This window comes from Sus scrofa, chromosome 3 (assembly GCF_000003025.6).
Source record: "Sus scrofa isolate TJ Tabasco breed Duroc chromosome 3, Sscrofa11.1, whole genome shotgun sequence".
Taxonomy (NCBI): Eukaryota; Metazoa; Chordata; class Mammalia; order Artiodactyla; family Suidae; genus Sus; species Sus scrofa.
In genome coordinates this window covers 42,572,445-42,585,960 of record NC_010445.4, presented here as the reverse complement: position 1 = coordinate 42,585,960, position 13,516 = coordinate 42,572,445, and the positions used below count along the sequence as shown (strand labels likewise).

The 13,516-nt window shown below is 52.6% G+C and overlaps 1 protein-coding gene across 3 annotated transcripts in view; it reads right to left on the bottom strand.

Annotated features, from left to right (window-relative positions):
- FGD3 (FYVE, RhoGEF and PH domain containing 3) overlaps positions 1 to 13,516 on the bottom strand; it is a 130,514-nt gene that overhangs the window by 1,625 nt on the left and 115,373 nt on the right. For all 3 annotated transcript variants that reach the window (XM_021088137.1, XM_021088134.1, XM_021088136.1), the window contains 5 exons: positions 12,540 to 12,570; positions 11,217 to 11,324; positions 10,363 to 10,425; positions 1,818 to 1,940; positions 1,382 to 1,522 (listed from right to left, as the gene is read on the bottom strand). In XM_021088137.1, coding sequence (XP_020943796.1) covers positions 1,382 to 1,522; positions 1,818 to 1,940; positions 10,363 to 10,425; positions 11,217 to 11,324; positions 12,540 to 12,570 — 466 coding nt within the window. The remainder of the gene's footprint in view (positions 1 to 1,381; positions 1,523 to 1,817; positions 1,941 to 10,362; positions 10,426 to 11,216; positions 11,325 to 12,539; positions 12,571 to 13,516) is intronic.

Here is a 13,516-nt window from a genome sequence, read left to right as displayed (position 1 = left end):
ACATACATATACACCCATACCACCCCAACACACCCCCACACACTGCACACAGACTACACATACACCACACACACAAACTATACACACACAGACACATCTCTCTCACACACACACTACACACAGCCCTCCCTCTCTTTGGATGTGTTTACAGCAGTCATGGACACAACCTCCAGGACATCAGAAAGCCCCTCAGACACACCTGGCAAAGCTGGTCCCTGCTCAGACACAGTATTTAAAGCACAGGGATGAGGGGGCCAAGGGGGCTGTGCAAGGGGCCCCTCTCTCTTCTGTGGAGATAATCCTACACTCCATTTTCATATGCTGATGTATTTGACCTCTAAGACCTACAGAGACCCTAACTGGGGCTCCAACCAGAGCCCAGGACCACCCACATGAACCTCTGGGAAGGGAACCTGACATTGTAGTTTCCCAAAACATCTCAATGTGCAGCTGGCCTTGAGAATCATGGACTATGTTATGTGGAGAGAATGGAAAAATGCACTTTTTTGGAAAGCCACATTCTCTCTTTTCCAGCTTTCCTGTCATTCATCACCTAGGCATACTGCCCTTGAAGGAGAGCTTGGAAGACAGCAGCCACCCTCAGGAGGGCAGGAAGTGAGAAGCTGGTGTCCTCACTGTGCCCGCCCCCCATGCCCACCCTCCCCCATGGCTTGGACAAGGCACAGGCAGCATCTTCCCTTGGTGGGGTCATCAGGCCTCCAATCCAGGTGACCATGAGTGAAGATGAAATTTGTTCCCATCTGCTATGACGGAATTGTTTGCCCTCAAACCCACATGTTGAAGCCCTAACCCTCCATGTGACTGCGTTTGGAGATGGGGGCCTCAAAGGAGATAATTAAATTAAAATGGAGCCACATGTACGGGACCCAATCCAATCTGACAAATGTCCTTATAAGAGGTGGCGATCAGGACACAGACATCCGCAGAGGGAAGCCCATGAGAGGACACAGGGAGAAGACAGCCATCTACAAGCCAAGGAGAGAGGCCTCAGGAGAAACCAGCCTGGTGACACCTTGGTCTTAGACTTCCAGCTCCGGAACTGTGAGGGAATAAGTATCTCTTGTTTAAGCTGCCCAGTCTGTGGTATTCATCACACAGCCTGAGCTGACTAATGCACTGGCTAACTCCTGGGCACAAATGGTTCTCAAGCTCTCAGCTGTGATTGGATCCTAAGAAGCCCAGCAAGCACACATGTGGTATTTGGCCTTTAGGTGCTAGCTGCTGTCAGTGGCCTGTGGACCCCAGCGGGCCCTAATAGTCCTGGTCCCAGGAAAACAGCTCTCTCTGGGAGCACAGTCTGCCAAGGCTGCTGGGGCTAGGCACTTACACCTGGAAGGTTCACAGGACACAGCCCACCCACCTCTGTGCTCTGCTTGGGCTCCAAGGGCACGTCCGGGCTGGGGTTCAAGGGCGCTGCCGGCTGGGTCAGGAAACACTCTCTGCAGACACGGCTCTGTCTGCCGTTCTCAGCCTTAAACTCGGAGCACTTCCCACAGATGACCTGTAGGACAGAGGACACCTGTGACCACAGTGCCCAGGGATGGAAGACTGTCTGGAAGGAGGCTGCAAGGGCCAACGGGCCAGAGGGATGTCACAGCATGTGGAGGGGAAGGGCTTCTCCGTGAGTTGGGGGGTCGGGAGCCTTGTCCAGAGGGCAGAGACCCAGAGGCTAGCCGCCACCAGGCCTCCAGGACCTGCCTTCCTTCCTGGAGTGTCCAGGTCCGGGGGTCTGTGTGCACGGAAGGAAGATGGAGAGGAGGAAGGAGGCACATGGAGGCCTCAGCAGCTGGACTCACCGCCCCACACAGCTTGCAATGATGCTTCCTTTTGGTGATGGAGTTGAAGGTCTCGCCGCAGCTCCTGCAGCCCTGCTTCTCTTTGTCACGCCTGGTCCTAGAGGATGCTCTCCTGGGCTCCAGCTGTGGGGGGCAAACAGCTGCGGTCAGCTTCCCCGCCCGCCCGTGGGAGCCACAGCTGTGAGATTCACACGCAGGGCAGGAGAGCTGATGTGCAGAAGGGGATTTGGCAGGAGCCACGCTGGCTCTGGCCCCCTGCCCAGCCTCGCTCCCCAGAAGCCGCCCTGCTGACACATGGAGATTCTAAGGGGATCAGGAACTCCATGCCTGGCATGGCCCGGCCCTCCACAGAGGTCAGTAACTTAACCTGGGGTGTCTGTAAAGTTAACAACTGGAGCCCACATAGGGAGAAACTGCGGCTGATGTGCATAAAAGCCCAGACACTGGGGACTGGGGTGTCTGCATGTGAGAGTGCTCTCCTGGGGTGGAGGCGGAGGGGCAGGGGCCGGACTCCTCTCTCTACTCCCTCAGGCTGCCTGAATTTCCCACAAAGGAGGTCAGTGCGGAGTCCTTTCAGCAGGACAAGAGAAACAACATGAAGTCATGAAACATCATACGGTTTGTGTTTACAGAGGTCAAAAGATCTTTAAGACAAGTCACAAGAACACATTAGAAAATGCTTTTAACAATGAGGTCCTGCGCTACAGTGCAGGGAACTATATCCAATCGCTTGGGATAGACTATGACGGAAGACAGTATGAGGAAAAGAATGTATATGTATAATGTGTATATATATATGTATGACTGGGTTACTTTTTGTAGAGCAGAAATTGACCGAACATTGTTAATCAACTATAATGAAAAAGTTTTCTTTCTTTCTTCCTTTTTTTTTGGCCTTTTTTAGGGCTGCACCCACAGCATATGGAGGTTCCCAGGCTAGGGATCTAATCAGAGCTACAGCTGCCGGCCTATACCACAACTCATGGCAACGCCAGATCCTTAACCCACTGAGTGAGGCCAGGGATTGAACGTGCAACCTCATGGTTCCTAGTCAGGTTTGCTTCCACCGAGCCGCAATGGGAACTCTGAAAAAAGTTTTGGTTTTTTTTTTTTTTAAAGCTTTTAAGTTAAAACAAGCTGTTTTGTGTAAGGTTTCTCAAAAAGAATGACAAGAACCACATCAAACCTCTCAGGGCAAAGGGAAATTGGGGAGTGGCAGGCAGCAGTGGGAGAGGGGTTTTCATTTTATTCTATCACCTTACTTTTTTTAAAAAAAAGGTATTTATTCCTTTCATAGTTACATACATTTACAAATTCTTTTTAAAAATCTGACACTGTCCAAAAGAAACGGTATATAAATAAATCATGCATGGGAGGTAGACGGTGATGCAACATGTTGGAAGACTATTTAAAGGCATCCAGTTGGGAGTTTCTGTTGTGGTTCAGCGGAAACAAATCCGACTAGTACCCATGAGGATGCAGGTTCGATCCCTGGCCTCGATCAGTGGTTAAAGATCTAGTGTTGCCACAAGCTGCAGTGTAGTTTGCAGATGCAGCTCGGATCTGGCGTTGCTATGGCTGTGGTGTAGGCTGGTAGCTGCAGTTCCAACTGGACCCCTAGCCCGGGAACCTCCATATGCCGTGGGTGTGGCCCTAAAAAGAAAGGCAAAAAAAAAAAAAAAAAAAGAGAGAAACACTTGAGTTTAACATTAGTGTTTCAGAGCAGAATAAAATGATGTCTGAGATTTGTTTTATTTTTTTTTTTTTTTTTTTTTTTTGTCTTTTTGCTATTTCTTGGGCCGCTCCCGCGGCATATGGAGGTTCCCAGGCTAGGGGTCTAATCGGAGCTGTAGCCACCAGCCTACGCCAGAGCCACAGCAACGCAGGATCCGAGCCGCGTCTGCAACCTACACCACAGCTCACGGCAACGCCGGATCGTTAACCCACTGAGCAAGGGCAGGGACCGAACCCGCGACCTCATGGTTCCTAGTCGGATTCGTTAACCACTGCGCCACGACGGGAACTCCCTGTTTTAAAATATTACAGAAAAAAGGAGTTCCTGTCGTGGCGCAGTGGTTAACGAATCCGACTAGGAACCATGAGGTTGCGGGTTCGGTCCCTGCCCTTGCTCAGTGGGTTAACAATCCTGCGTTGCCGTGAGCTGTGGTGTAGGTTGCAGACAAGGCTCGGATCCCGCGTTGCTGTGGCTCTGGCGTAGGCCACAGGCTACAGCTCCGATTAGACCTCTAGCCTGGGAACCTCCATATGCCGCAGAAGCGGCCCAAAGAAATAGAAAAAAGAAAAAAAAAATTACGGAAAAAAGAAGAGTGTGGGGGTCGGGGTCGGGGGAGCAAAAAGTTGAAATTGCTCCAGTTTGGCGGTGGGGGGTGGGGGTGGGGTCTCCCGGCTGTCTGTTATTTCATACTTGCATGTGTCCAAAACTTCCATAAGTAAAATTTGAACAAAACAAGCTAAAAACATATCTAACATAAATGCTGCAAGTTTAGGGAGAAAGAGATGCACTGGTTGGGAGTGAGGGGACAGAGAGGAGGGGCTTGGGCGTTGGAGGCTGTTACAGGCTGAATTGTGTTCCCCAAAGTTCATACTTTGCAGTCCTCACGCCCAGTACCTCAGGATGTGACTGAATTTGGAGAACGGACCTTTAAAGAGGGGACTGAGGTAAAATGAGGTCACTAGGGAGGGCCCTCCTACAAAGTAACTGGTGTCCTTCTAACGAGAGGAGATTAGGACACGGACACACACAGGGGGAAGCCTACTTGAGGACACAGGCATAAGAGAGCTGTCCACACACCAAGGAGGGAGTCTGTGAATAAAAAAAGAACAGGAGTTCCCATTGTGGCGCAGCGGAAATGAATCTGATTAGCATCCATGAGGACGCAGGTTCGATCTCCAGCCTCACTCAGTGTGTTAAGGATCCAGTGTTGCCATGAGCTGTGGTGTAGGCCACAGGCATGGCTCGGATCCTGAGTTGCTGTGGCTGTGGCTGTGACCAGCGGCTATAGCTCCAGTTTGACCCCAAGCTTGGGAACCTCCATATGCTGCTGCTGTGGCCGTGGGAAAAAAAAAAAAAAAAAAAAAAGAACAAAGAGTGCCACTCATCATCCAGTCATACAAGGTTTAAGTCACAACCAGTGCAATCAACTGGGACAGTGCACCCTGAGGGGATTCTGTGCATTAGACAAACGAGCCCTGAGAGAGTTAGATGCACATTTCGGGGAAAATGTTGATAACCCCATATTCTTGCATTTTCCATACACAGAGATGCACTAAAATCAACTTAAGGTATTTATTCTTTGTGATTAGCAGCCATCCTTTACCATGATGTATGCTTGACTACATGTATTTCCTAAAATTCGTGCATGTACTGGCTCCTCCCCCACCTCTTAGGAGCAGTTCCTCAGAGCTGCCACTTGGGCAATAGTCCTTAGTAAGGTCCTGAATAAAACTTAAACTCATCATTCTTATGTTTTGTGTTTTTCTTTAGCTCGACAGGCCTCGGGAGAAGCCAGCCCTGCCAAAACCTTGATCCTGACTTCCAGCCTTCAGAACTGAGAGAGAATAAATGTCTGTGGGACTCTGTTACAGCAGCCCAAGCACACTAATGGATGACTCAGTGCAAATTCTGGCCTATGCTTCCCGGCTCTGCTGCCTCTGCTCCTCATTCCCACTGTGGGCCCCACCACTGTGAGGCCAGGGCTGGCCCCTCTGAGGTTGAGAGGGATGCTTGCTATGCCCAAGACCCCACCCTGCTCCTCCTCCATCTCGCAACCCCAACCCCATGGACATTGGGTGGAAGATGGTCTTGGGCCCTCTTGGTTTACTCTATGCAGCTCAGGACCACAGAGCCCATGGGTGGAGAGTGAGTGGCACACACCTACAAGCAATACCAACGCTCCCCACGGCCACACATCTCACCTGAGGCCACCCCTGTCACCCGGCCCTGGCTTTCAGCCTCACTGAAGCCCTGAACCACTGCTGTCTGCCCCATTCAGGGCTCCCTATTTGAGACCATTTCTCAGGATGGGGAGGGGCCATCCACAAGGTCTGCTGTAGCCTCCCTCAGCCCTGCCCCGACCTTCACGGTGGCCCTGTCATATTCCCATTTACCACATGAGGACACCCAGGCCACACAAGGTGCCAGTGGTCGGTGACAGGGTGGCTGGACCCGCTGCCTTGCCTTTAAACCCTGACATGCGCCTGAGCCCAAGGGCAGAACCTTGGTTCTGCAGATCCTGAAAACAGTTGCACAACTGCTGAAAACACAGAGAGTCTGCAGAGGCTACTGGGCCAGCCCCGCAATGGAGGAGAGGCTACCGTGGGCCAGAGGTGTGTGTCCAAGAGCTCAGCCCATGAAGGTCAACAGGACCCCTGTCCTGGCCAGAGGGTCACAGGGCAGTTCCCAGAGCAGGGCATCTCAGGGCTGGCCTCGGCAGAACGGCCCACCCTGGCTTTCCTCGTCAGGCAGTAGCTGAGCGAATGCTCAGACAGGGTCCAGGCTGAGTATCAGCTTCCTCGGGGCTGAGGACTGTGCCCCACTGAGGCCTGCCCTTGATGTCACCCCCCCAGGCAGTTCCTGACACCGAGGGCTGGTGACCAGGTGGCTGAGGTGAGCCCACCTGCGCTGCAGGGGACAGGTCTTCCTGGCCAATCATACTTCCTTTTTGGATGAGGATAAAGAATAGGTCTGGAGTTCCTGTCATGACGCAGCGGAAATGAATCCAACTAGGAACCATGAGGTTGTGGGTTCGATCCCTGGCCTTGCTCAGTGGGTTAAGGATCCAGTGTTGCCATGAGCTGTGGCGTAGGTCACAGAAGCGGCTCAGATCTGGTGTTGCTGTAGCTCTGGTGTAGGCTAGTGGCAACAGCTCCGATTAGACCCCTAGCCTGGGAACCTCCATATGCCGCCATTGCGGCCCTAAAAGGACAAAAAGACAAAAAAAAAAAAAAAAGAGTAAGGATAAAGAATAGGTCGAACAAAGGGAGGGGCTCAGATTTTCCCTTTGGATGTAGGGTCACTGGAAAGGCCTGGGCCAAGTCTCCCCAGGGAGGTGCAGGGCTGTGGCTTCCCCAGGAACGCTGAGTGACTCTGACCAGAGAGCTCCAATGGCTTGAGTGTGGACCTGGGAGGAGGTCTGTGCTGAGGGCCTGTTTCACTCAGCATTTTCGCTTCTGCAGATTCACTTATAAAGAAGTGAAGAACATTCAGGTAAGAATCAGGTCCCAAAGATTGGCCCGGACAACCAGTGGGTATGAAGACCTGGGAGGCCTTTTTTATTTTTTTTGGTTTTTTTGCTTTAGGGCATAAGGAAGTTCCCAGGCTAGGGTCAAATTGGAGCTGTAGCTGCTGGCCACATCCATGGCCATAGCAACATGGGATCCAAGCCACGTATGTGACCTACACCATAGCTCACGACAACGCCAGATCCCTGACTCACTGAGTGAGGCCAGGGATGAAACCCTCATCCTCGTGGATACTAGTCAGGTTCTTAACCTGCTGAGCCACAACAGGAACTCCCCCGGGAAGCCTTTTGGACTTGGACATTTCTGTGCTTGTGAAGAAAGATGCAGCTTTCCCAGAACGCGGAAGTCTTTGAATTCTGCAAGACCCCCCTGCGAAACTTCCCTGTTTGGGGTTAGCTTTTCTTAGCAAAGAGGGCCTTGTGCAAAATGTGTGTCTGAGGACATCAGGAAGCCAGCACACAAGAGTGGGTTTACGCGTACTCTCTAAAAGCTTACATCTGGCATATTTTAGCAAAGATCAGCTTTTCTGATATCAAAATTAAAACCCACTTTTGGGTACTTTCTACAAATGTCCACTGAGCATGTCTTGGACTTGTCCCATATGGTCACAGCTTGACACACACCACACTGTCCCAGCACCACTGAAATCTGTGCTCACCAGAGACGCAAATGAGAAAAACCCTGGTCGGGCCACCTGCACAGGGGCTGGAGCTGTGGGTCTGCTACTCTGCTTGTTTGTCTATTGTAGGGCCTGGGCTTGGCTTGGGGTGGGTAGAGGGACTGGGATAAGGAGGCCTGAACTTGAATTGTGATCCTGAGCATTTGGCAAGTTGAAGATGCTGCAGAGCCCTAGGAAGCCTGAGCTGCTGGGTGGGAGAAGGGGGGGTGGCCTGCACATTCCCTGGCTGGGTTTTGCCATTGCTGTTCAGAGGGTCTGCTGACAACAGCCTAGCCTGGGCTGAGGCCCTGAGCCTCAGGGGCTCTCAGCTACCATTTTGCCTGGCAAAGGGACTGATCAGAGACGCCCCCCAGCCCCGGGGTGGCCAGGAGGCATTGGACACAGCTTCTCTCTCTTCTCCCTACCCAGGGGAAGGTGAGGTTCGAAGGAGAGGAGCTGCCTTGGGTCGAGACCTGCTCCACAGGTTAGAACATTAATCATGTGACCTTCAGGTCCCTGCCAGCTAGAAGGGACCTGAGCGCAGAGTCGAGGAGAGGCAGTGCTTCACACAGAGGGCTGTCATGGAGGTTGTCAGAAACTCCCGGCCAAGTGACTGTGGAGCTGACTGAAAAGCTGCAAAGACTCCACCTATCATTCCTTTCTGGGCAGTGATCTGCACAAAGCTTGAGTGTGTAAACTACTTTTCCTGACATTCCCCGATGTTCCAGAAAGGAGCCTGATGACACACTGCCAGCCTCAGCCCTGTGGCCTGGTGATTCAGAAAGCTGCTGGGCTGCTTCATGTGGGGAACATTTGTCAGTGACACCGGGGGCAGCCTCAAGGGCTTCACAGATGAGGTCTTGGGGGCAGAGTAGATATAAGTGAGGTCTTCTGCACAGCAGGTGCAAAGGCCCTGGGGCAGTGCCAAGTAAGGGAGGCCGGGGCATGGTGAGGGAGGGAGGCCGGGAAGGAAGACAAGGCCAGACAGAGCCACGATGCAGGAAACTCCTTGGAGAATTTGCGGGGCTATGACAAGACCACCTCACCTCTGCTGCCTGCGCTGCTTTCAGATTTCCTGACTTTGGTTCACATGCATTAGAACAGGCTGCCTTCTGCTCCTGTAGCACCACCGTGTGGCAGCAGGGCCACTCAAAAGTATTCCCTTCTCTCACTTGGTCCCTGAACCCCAACAGGCCCTAGAAACACATCTGGTCAAGGGCCGTGTGGTGACATGGCAAAGTTTCTGCTCTTATAATGGAGCAGGGGATGGGGGTATCCAGCCACATTTGTTCTGGAGCCCCCTTAGGGGCTCTATGCTATTTAGGAGCACAGATGGTGTGGGAGGAGGAGACTAATTCTTCTTTCCAGAAATCTAAGTCAGGACAGGAGCACCCACTCCCCATAGCCAGCTAGAAAGCTGTCCCTCTCACAGCCTGCCCAGGAAGGCCAAGTTCCACACGAGGTTTGGAGCCAGAAGCCAGGTCCCCTCACCCATCAAGCCCATTTCATCTTCCTAAAATGGGTGACCTTAATAACCACCAACCCAGAATGGCTGTGGTGACCAGCGGGGTGACCCTTATAGTGGAAAAGGAGGAGCTCCAGGATTTGGTGTTAAATTCAGGCAGACTCTGTCGTCCAATTGGGGAGTGCCTGCCACCAAGGGGACATTGGCCCTGATGAAGGGTGTGACAGAAGGGGGGGGGGGCGGGAAGGAGAGGCAGCACGGGGCAAGAATGTGGGGGTGGCGTCAACTCACAGGAGAAGTTCCCCTTCAGGCTCAAAGTCCTTTTTGGTGGGGGGTACTGGGCTCAGGCTCCACCTGTTCCTCCTGAGCCCAGGAAGCTAAGGGACAGAGCAAAGCGAGGGTGCCTGGGAGGAGCCCCTCTCAGGATGCAGGTGCAACACCTTCCCGGGAGTCTAGGGTTACAACTGTCATCAGACCTCACAACTATTAGACCCAGTGGTTAGTAATGACGCGCCCTGTACTGGATACTCAGGCATGCTAGGTGCACACATTTGTCCTCCTACTTTATCTCCCACACTGACAGAACAGGAGGGACTCGGCATAGTCCCATGACCTGGCCCTGTCTGGATGGGGACATGACCATAGGCTCTCTGACCCCAGGCCACGCCTTCCCCACCCACACTGCCCAGAGGCAGAGAGAAAGTGGGCAGGCTTGGGGTTAGGGTCTTAGACACCACCCCCTCCTGGGTTTGCAGCGAGACCCTTCCTGCAACCTCCTGGGCCTGACAGATTGGTCAGATGCCACCTCTGAGAAGCCTTCCTCGATAGCACCACTGCAGGCCCCCTGCCCAGTGCATGAGGCTAAGCTTTCTTCTTTGAATGACTGAGCCTCCTGAGGGCTGGGCACTGCCGTGATCCATATTTTGTCCAGGTATATTTTACCCATGGTAAAGAGCACACATCTTCAGAAAAAGGCAGCTCTGTGACCTCCACCTGCCCATTGACATCATGGATTCCAGCAGGCTTGCCCCAGAGGTCACCACTGTGAGGACCCAGGTACGGGGGTAGGGGGGCTGACCCCTAAACCTTCACCCTCAGGTCATCCTGGTCTGAGCCTACCTTCCCCCTCCCACCCCTGCTAACAGCTGGGGGTCACTCACCCCTGCAGCACCCCCTCCACCGCTGGCTACCACTGCTGGCACCTCGGAGCTGGTGTTCACCATCTGGAAGGGACAGACACAGCTGGCATGAGTAGAGGTTCCACGGCCACATGCTGACCTCCAGTGCGGGGTTGTGAGCACACCCATTCCTTCTGTCTGACCACAGGGTCAGGAGAAAGACTGTTGGGGCCTAGTATTTGCTGTGACTTTGGGAATCTGCTCCTCCCTGGCCTGGCAGGTAACCTGGAGGCATCTCAGGAGAGTTTTCATTTCCCAGCTCAGAGTGGGGGACGGGCAGGTGTGAAGCCCTGCGAGGCTCACTGGGCCTGGCCCGCTATACCACACCACAGTGAGGTGGCCCTGGGTTTTAGCTCCTTCTCAGGCCTCCTCTGGAGAGCTCTGCACGCTGCCTTCTATGGTCAAGCTCTGCCTCTGCACCGACTTTAACAGCAGGTTTGGGGGCGAATTTCTATTTCCAGGTCATCTCTGTTCAAGGTAGGGGACAGTATTTTCCCTGCCTGGGAGTGACAAAGTTTTCTTCTGAAATGGTCCAGAAAGCAGACAAAAAGGAGACTTGAAGCCAATATTAAATGGATAACAAAATAACATGTGGATAACTGGTATGGTCACAGGAGGGACAAGCAGGCCTGGTGCCTAGGACTTGGGGCTGCTGGCCAGGCTGGGCTGAGCATCCCTCAGCTTCAGGGATGTCCCTGATGGGGGTGTGGAGTGAGGGCGCCTCACTGTGAAGTCATATTTGGTTGTGCCCAGACAGAGGGTGAAGCCAAGGCCCAAGGTGACCCCCAAGGGATGGTTTCAGCCCTGGGTCACCCCTCAGGGGCACTGGCACTCACAGGTGGGTCTGCAGTGAAGGAGGAGTCCTCGTCCTGGCCAAAGGAGCCACTGAAGGCCTTGAAGGTCTGGCTGTTCTGCTTGTGCTTCTCGATGGTGGCCTCAATGACCTCAAACAGAACCACAAAGAACAAGAGTCCTCAGAGAGGCTTCCAGAAGGGCGAGGGCAGAGTCCTGCAGTCACTGCATTTCCCCTGACCGATAGCCTCACGTGTTGGCAAGAGCCCCGTTCTGAGATGAGGAAATGAGGCTCTGGGATCTGACCAGCGGTGGACCAGGTCCCCACACCCCAATCCCCATGGGTCCTGGGGCCCTCCCGTGTGTAGTGCTCCACTCTGAGCTAGGGGCAGATGCTCTCTGGGAACGTTTAATATGGATCGGAGGCCACATTTCCATTTCCTGCATCGGCATTCCCATCTAATCTCTGTATGAATTTTCCCTTATTTTCCCTCTCACTCACATTTCTGCTCTATGAATCTTGGGAGTGGTTGGTGTTTGGCCTGATGGTGATCTGTCACTGCCTTGGCCCCTGCTCTGCCTTGGTCCTCCGGCCCTGTTCCCACCATGGCCGGTTCTGAGCTGAGCCTGCTCTGGCTGTCCCAGGGCATTGCCTGGCCTGTCTCTGGAAGTGCAGGCTTGGTCCTGAAAGTCAAATTGCTTGTCCTGCAAGACCTACTGCTCCTGCCAGCCTTGGAGAGGAGGGCAACATGGGCCCCCCTTTGGAGCTGCCAGATAGTGGAGATCCTCCCCCAGGATGAGGGCACCCCCCCAGCATGCCCACTTCTAGGCCTTTATGTTTAGTTATTTCCTGGGGAGCCCCCAAATAAGAGAATGGATTGAGAGGTTTGTGACATCTGAAGGTGGTTACAAATTCAGTCACTCCATCACTTCAAGGTGGCTTAGATGGGTGGGCAGTAGCTGGGGGGACATGGGGCCATCCCATCCCCTGCTCCAACAGGAAATGGCCATACTGCTCAAGAATTTGGTCATTTGGGGAGGTCCCATCGTGGAGCAGCGGAAACAAGTTGGACTAGGAAACATGAGGTTGTGGGTTCGATCCCTGGCCTCGCTTGGTGGGTTAAGGATCTGGCGTTGCTGTGAGCTGTGGTGTAGGTTGCAGACTCGGCCCAGACCCCGCATTGTTGTGGCTCTGGCATAGGCCGGCAGCTGCAGCTCCCATTAGACCCCTAGCCTGGGAACCTCCACATGCCATGTAAGCGGCCCTAGAAAAGACAAAACAAACAAACAAACAAACAAAAACAAAACAAAACAAAACAAAAACCAATTTGGTCACTTAGTTACTTAAAACTCTAGGAGCTTCACACCTGAATCCATTCTTTCTTCTCCTCTTCCGTCCTGTAAAAGTCAAAAGAGTATTTTATTAATTTGGTCCTGGATACAGGCAATAACCTGCCAGACTTCTCTTAGCCTGGTAGCACATGCTTGAGCAGCTCACTGCCTGGAAATGCAACTCAAGGCCTGGATGAAAGGACCCCAAAAGCTCTGAACACTGTGGCCAGGATCACCAGATGAAGCCAGGTGAGGTCAAGTGTGGCCAGGGAGAGTTAGGTGTGGCCACGTGGGTTCATGTGGGGTCAGGTGTGGCTGGGTGTGGTCAAGTTCAAGTTCTTGTGCAGCAAAGCCCTCTGCAGTGGTGTAAATCAATACCTCTCTGGGCCACGGCATATCACTGAAAAGATCTCACATCATGGGTGGAAGTGAGAGGCTCTCCCAAATACTGCCACAAGTCAGAGTGAGAGCCTGGCACCATCTTACAGTGTAGTGTGACAATAGCCACCAAAATTTAAAGCAGCCATGCTACCCTTTGGCTAGCATCTATCAGACGGACATAACAACACATATGTACAAAACCTGATTCATGAACACTGCTTGCAGCACCATTTGCAAGAGAGATCCAGAGGAGCCTAGGTGCCTGTCAGTGATCACAATGGAAAACTGTGTTGCTTTAGAAAATGGAGCTCATATATTGGATGATTTCTGATAAACTAAGTGAAAAAAGCAGGATGCAGAACAGATTACATGAAAAACGGTCAGCTGTGATTTGAAAAAGAAAGACATATATATGAGCACAGAAATTCTGGAAGGATTCTGTAGAGATGGTTAAGCATGTCTGCTGAGGAATTTCCATTGTGTCACAGCAGAAACGAATCCGACCAGGAACCATGAGGTTTTGGGTTCAATTCCTGGCCTTGCTCAGTGGGTTAAGGATCTGGCATTGCCGTGCCTGTGGTGTAGGTCGCAGATGCAGCTTAGATATGGCATTGCTACGACTGTGGTGTAG